Source organism: Eucalyptus grandis, chromosome 11 (assembly GCF_016545825.1).
Source record: "Eucalyptus grandis isolate ANBG69807.140 chromosome 11, ASM1654582v1, whole genome shotgun sequence".
In the NCBI taxonomy this organism is placed as follows: domain Eukaryota; kingdom Viridiplantae; phylum Streptophyta; class Magnoliopsida; order Myrtales; family Myrtaceae; genus Eucalyptus; species Eucalyptus grandis.
Genome location: NC_052622.1, coordinates 2,555,452 through 2,562,043, shown reverse-complemented (window position 1 = coordinate 2,562,043; position 6,592 = coordinate 2,555,452). Strand labels below are relative to the sequence as shown.

General features: G+C 39.0%; 1 protein-coding gene across 1 annotated transcript; it reads left to right on the top strand.

Annotated features, from left to right (window-relative positions):
• Positions 1-4,116: 4,116 nt before the first annotated feature.
• Positions 4,117-5,385, top strand: LOC104426973 (receptor-like protein EIX2). The gene has a single exon (XM_039304652.1). It carries the CDS (start codon positions 4,117-4,119, stop codon positions 5,383-5,385), a length of 1,269 nt encoding a protein of 422 aa, XP_039160586.1.
• Positions 5,386-6,592: the final 1,207 nt, after the last annotated feature.

The following is a 6,592-nucleotide window of genomic DNA, read 5'->3' as shown; positions in this document are numbered from 1 at the left end:
ACTCTTCAGTACCAAGGTGGTTCAATAACTTGAGAAGTCTTGTTGATCTCAATCTTGCAAACAATTTGTTACAAAGCATTGAAGGAGGGTTGTTCACCTTCTTAAGGGAACAAACTTTCCTCGAGTCACTATGTTTGGATGGTAACAAACTTCATAAGGAGATATTTTTAGTGGAGGGAAGTTCTTCCGGGCTTATTGGGGAAAACTTCAAGCAACTGAGGATAAGTAAAAAAATTTTGCAAGGGACTTTGCCAGATTGGCTATTTCACTTGAAAAACCTGACGGTACTTGACCTATCATATAATCGATTACATGGAACCATACCATCTCCATATGATTGGGTATGCTTGAGAGTACTTCTTCTTTCTAATAATCAATTAATAGGGAATATTCCCGATTCATTTGGAAGATTGCGAGTGTGGCACCCCTCGACGGCCCCCAAACCGTTAGGGTCGCCACAGTCCGTTTACCCTTCATTTGACCTGATAATATAATACTCTGATACCAAGGAATTTCATTAAAATTCATAAATCTTGGGGGTTTACATCTTTTAGATTGGTCCCTACGCAATTTATATGGCGGAAGCACATCCATCAACTCCCTTCCTTATATTCAGAAATCGATGCACACCTACTAAATATTTTTAGGTAAAAGCCGGACACTTTTATTTACTTAAACCAGATGGACATGATTCATGGGTACATCAGAATGCCGTAGTCTTCTATACTCGGCTATACTTCAAAAGATAACCGACATCTCCTCCAACAGTCGTATACTCAAAGTCCATCGTTCAGTGTCGGCGTCCAAAAGTTTCTTCCTTTGCTATCCTCCTCCTCCCGGTCATATCCAATCACTTGATCCATCAACTGGTGGCAGTGGCAGCAGAGGTATCTTATCTAGTCTGAAATGTTAGTCCCCAAACAGGGTGAGTACAACCACTTAGCAGTAAAGATCCACCAAACTACACGATGCGTCAGATAGAACCATCAAGGTATCACGAATAAAGCACATATCATCCATGTATTCGAATATATCTCACCATACAGCCATGCATATATCACCATACAATGTGCATATACCACCATGCACTTGTACATATACTATCAAGCAGCCATGCATATATCACCATGCAACGTGCATATACCACCATGCACTTGTACATATATCATCAAGCGGCCATGCATATATCACCATGCAATGTGCATATACCACCATGCACTTCATGCTTGCATTTCCATGAGGTTCATCCCATGCCATATGCACATAATCCATGCGCATGATTCAATTCTCAATTTTATCTTTCACAAGGATCTCATCATTTTTCTTTCCAGGGACCAGTGTTTTCATCCCTCAATTTATCGCTCACACCCAACTTGGCATCGCAAGGAGCCTCCGGCACACACCTCCGGGCATCCGGCACACACACTCCGGGCATCTCATATCCCAACTAGCATCACGAGGAATCCCCCCGGCACACACCTCCAAGGCTTCCGGCACACACCTCCGGGCATCCCAACACTCCTGGGGCATCTGGCACACACACTCCGGGCATCCCAACACTCCCGGGGCATCGTCGGCTCACACCTCCGACGGTTTTGTTATTATCACGATATATAATCTCATATATGTCTCATTTTCATCATGGCATTTGATGCAGCAATATCAAAGATCTAAACCATCTTTTGATGTCACATGATATTCCAAACATCACCATATATGCAGCATATATAACCACTCAAGACATCATATTTCGTAGGGCAGTCCATTTATTCTTGAAAATAAAGCAAATTTCGGATAAAGCAGAATGCACTTCTTTAATAAAAATTCTGGAAAAATTAGTAAACGATCTCAATAAATTTTGAAAATTTAACACGATGTAAAAAGATTCAGAGGAAGATATTTTATGAAGAATACTATGTCAAGAAAGTTTTACATCAATCACATAAATCCATACATCACAGCAAAAGAAATTTCAATATCACTTTTGCACAGTTTCGGAAATAATTTAGATTAAGCCCTTAAATAAACTCAGAAAATTCTGATATTTTAATATGTTATAGCTGAGATCTAGAGGCAAAATTTTTGTGAAGAAATCGAAGTCAGATTCGTGATAGATCAAAAGCTATAGTCGTCATACTTTTCATAATCCTCAGTGACGATTTCCAGATCTAACCATTTCCAAGAAAATCATTTCACCGACCAATAATTGTTCGTTCATTCTCAAATTTTATTTTGTTACTCCTCAAGACGTTTTCTACAACTCTTATCAAGAACATGAGCTCAAATTCGGACTGGATAATTTCACAAAATTCACGGAATCACAATAGATCAACATAACATTTTTCAGATCTAGCTTCATCAAAGAAAAATGGTTTCATCGACATATACTTGTCCGTTTCCTTTCAAATATTTATATGTTATTCTCCAAGAAGTCCTTTACAACTTTCCTCAACAAGTCGAAGTGAGATTCCTACTAGAACATTGCATGCAACTCATGAAATCACTAAAGGTCGGACTGTTTTTCCAGAAACAGAATACTCGGCTAGAACACAACTCCTATAACTTCGAAATTTCTCACCTCAACCATATCGGAAATTCACCATTCATCACACACAAACACAGCAAGCAAAGGGTAGATCAATGGACTCTACTTGCCTCTAATCCAAGCACAACACAGCAAGCAAACGGCGGGGCAAAGCAGACTCGGCAGCTCGATGGCGGCGAACGGAACTCCTTCTTCCTCCTCTTCTCTCACATGCTCGCTCTCCCTCTCTCGATTTCACTCTCTCTTTCTCTCGGACGGTCACTCTCTCTCTCTCTATCCGCCCCTCCTCTCTTATTTCCCCTTCATCATTTGCAATCATTTGATTTGCATGGCTAATGCCACTTGGCTCTAGAGGAAAAACACTTGGCAAGCTTCTCTTGCCACTTGTTAATTTTTCCATGCACACGATGGGCCTTCCTTTGGGTCAGGCCTCTCCGTCCATCCCTCTCTTCTCTTGGTCGACAGCAGCCCTTCCTCCTTTGGGCTTCTTGGGCCGGTCGAATGGTGGGGCTATGGGCTGGTTTGGTCCTTAAATATCCAGCCCACCATCATTCCTAATAATCTGCCTTAATTTCCTACTTATATAAATACCTAATTGAATTTATAAAATCATAAAACTTGCAACATAATTTAATAAATTCCAGCCTATAAATCACATGGCCAAGAATGGAAATTTTTCCATCAAATAATTATCCATTAAAAGCTTGGCCTTAAACTTATTGCAAACCATGTATCAAATGGCTACAACATAACTTGATGGTACTTCCATCACCTATCCATGGCTCATAGCACATCTAGAGGTTGTCATGAAATTCTAGGATGCCACGGTGAGTCTTATCAATTTTAGATCTTAGCAACAATCTTCTAAATGGCATTATTCCACAAAGTCTTGGACAACTTCAATATCTATTATCTTTAGATCTTTCAGCAAATTCCTTGCGAGGAACAGTTTCCAAAATCCACTTCTCTAACCTCTCGAAGCTGAGGGCCTTAGATATCAGCAACAACCATTTAGTTATCGAGGTGGATTTTGACTGGATACCACCTTTCAATCTCTGGTACATGGGGATGGTGTCATGCAAGTTTGGAACAGAATTTCTGCAATGGATAAGAACGCAAGCCGGTCTCAGGTGGATATCTTTGTCCAATGCCTCCATTTCAGGATCTCTCCCAGATTGGCTAGGTCTCATGTCATTATTCCACTTGAATATCTATCACAATCAAATAAATGGATCTCTAATATGTATGAGTCAAATTATAAGTTAGAGTATGAGTTTGATCTCTCTCACAACCAGATATATTCGTTAAATCTCTCTAACAACCAGATATTTCCTTTTTTTTTTTTTTTTTTTTTTTCTATATTTAGATCTCTCTCACAACCAAATAAATTTATTAGATCTCTGCAACTTTGGATCTCTGTCAGAAGTTCCTCATTATCTATCTTTAGATCTTTCTCACAACCAAATAAATTCGTTAGATCTCTCTCGCAACCAATAAAATTTCCTTTTTATCAGTTAGATCTCTCTCACAACTTAATTTCAGGACCAATTCCAAAAGATATTGGCCTAGCAATGCCTCGGTTGAGAACCTTGAATCTAAATGACAATCTCTTAAGTGGTCCAATACCCACCTCAATATGTGAGATGGAACATTTGTGTGACTTGCACATTGGGAGGAATGAATTAGTTGGTGAAATTCCAACATGTTGGAAGCAGAGCCCTCAGGATCTTATCCTTGATATATCATCTAATAAGCCATCCGGAGTTATACCGAGTTCTTTAGGAAATCTAATTAGGCTTATGTCATTACACCTGAACAACAACAAGCTCCAAGGAGGAATTCCTGTGAAAATAAAGTATTGCAGGAACTTGCGGATTTTGGATCTTGGGGAGAACAAAATCTCCGGTAGTGTTCCACATTGGATTGGACCACGTTTTCCGTTACTACAGATTCTTAGACTGCGAGAAAACATGTTCAATGGAAGCATTCCTTCACAACTATGCTTATTCCTTGTGCTACAAATATTGGACATGGCAGTCAACAATTTGACAGGAACGATTCCAAATTGTCTTGGCCATATGAAAGGTATGAAACTGAACAAAAGCATAGATGAAGGCAACTCACTCTCTCCTACTTATGCGTCTGCAGTAGTGTCCAACTCTCCACCGGCCATCACTCTAATGGATTGGACTCAAGAGCATGTGGTGCAAGTTGTGAAGGGGGTGGATCTCGACTACACCACACTTGATCTAAAACTCATGGTGAATTTAGATCTCTCGAGCAACAAATTGGTTGGGCCGATTCCAGGAGAGCTTACCTTGCTCTCCGGATTGCAAGGCTTGAACTTATCGCGCAACTTTCTTTCTGGCGGCATCCCAACTATGATTGGAGAAATGAGATTGCTGGAGTCACTTGATCTTTCAAATAATCACCTTTTGGGAACAGTCCCACAACAACTGAGCAAACTAAACTTGTCACACAACAACTTCACGGGGCCAATTCCGAAAGGAAATCAAATCCAGACACTTGATGATCCTTCCATTTATGCCGACAATCCTCTACTTTGTGGTGATCCTCTACAAAAGAAATGCCTCGAAGCAGAGGCCCCTCAAGCGCCGGAAGAAGTTGCCAATGAAGAAGGTAAGCTTGAAAAGGTAACGTTCTATGTAGTAATAATGCTCGGGTTTGTGACTGGGTTTTGGGGAGTTGTTGGCAGTTTGGTGTGCAAGAAGAATTGGAGACGGGTGTACTTCAACTTTGTGGATCGTAAAGTAGACATGGTGTATGTGATTGTTGCAGTAAAGGTGGCCAAGTTGAGGAGGAGATTGAGAAGAGTGTAATGGGCATGTTATCCACATCAATTAGTCCAATGCTTTATTGATCTCGTGAAGTTCTTGTTTTCTTGTCCAAGCAGAATCGTCTTTGTAGTTGGTTTGTTTCTCCTTATCAGTAGTAATCGATGTTTTTTTTTCTTTAATTTCAACCTTGTTCCAGTAAGCCGTCAATGGAACGGCTTGAAAAGTGCAAATCATGTCATTTTGTAATTTGGTGTTAATCAGCAATCTAGCAGTACTTCGTGTCATTATACTTTAACTATTTTGGTTGTTAATGATGTGAAATTATGTGGCAAATTTCATTTCATCCTGTTTATGCTTTTACTGTTAATTGCATGTTGAGGGCAATACAAAATTAGACTCGAAATTATTAATGGCATAAGGCCTGCCGATGTTCAATATATTCCTTTCCTAAGATTATGTTTCCTTTCTCAATTTCAAGACATGGGAAATTTTTTTGCATGAACTCCAAATCACAATGAAGGACTCTGTGAAATGTGAAGAAAAAACTCTTCTCAATGTGAATACATTGTGAATTCAAATATTGGTAAATTCGTTATAAAGTGAAAGCTTACTAACCATACTTGTAATATTTGAAAAATATTGTTACTTTGTTTCTTGGGTTGGATTTACCTGGGCCGCCTAATCTTTTTATGAAAAGTTCAGGACAGTTCTAGCTATTGGGCTACAAAATGTCGAACCCCGAAGATACATACGTCGGCCCAAATTTAAAAAATAAATAAATTATAAGACTTAAGAAAGAAAAATATCTAATCTGATTTTTGTGCTTTCCTCTCTCACCTTAATCGTGTTCCCTGCTTTGATTTAAGACCCCCTTGTGCTTGTGCACTCACGACCAATACATGTTGGTAAATAACCTTAAAAAGTGATTGGCATATCTAATCGAAGAAATAGTTCATAATTCGATATTGACATTTGTAACTTTAAAATGTTGGCAAATTTTTTATAATATTAACTTTCAGCACAGGTGTTTAAAATCTGGAATTAGATTTAAAAATCAGACTTCGCTACGATTTAAAAAGATAATAGGCACTGTATTGAGTACCTGAATCACTACGTTTGCTCACAACTTTTGATATCACGCATGATTCAACATATCAATTCTTTTACGATTTAAAATGTTTTAGGTGCGCCGTCAATACAGTATCTGCCATGATAATTGGTGCTGGTTTGGACAAATTGAAATGGGTCT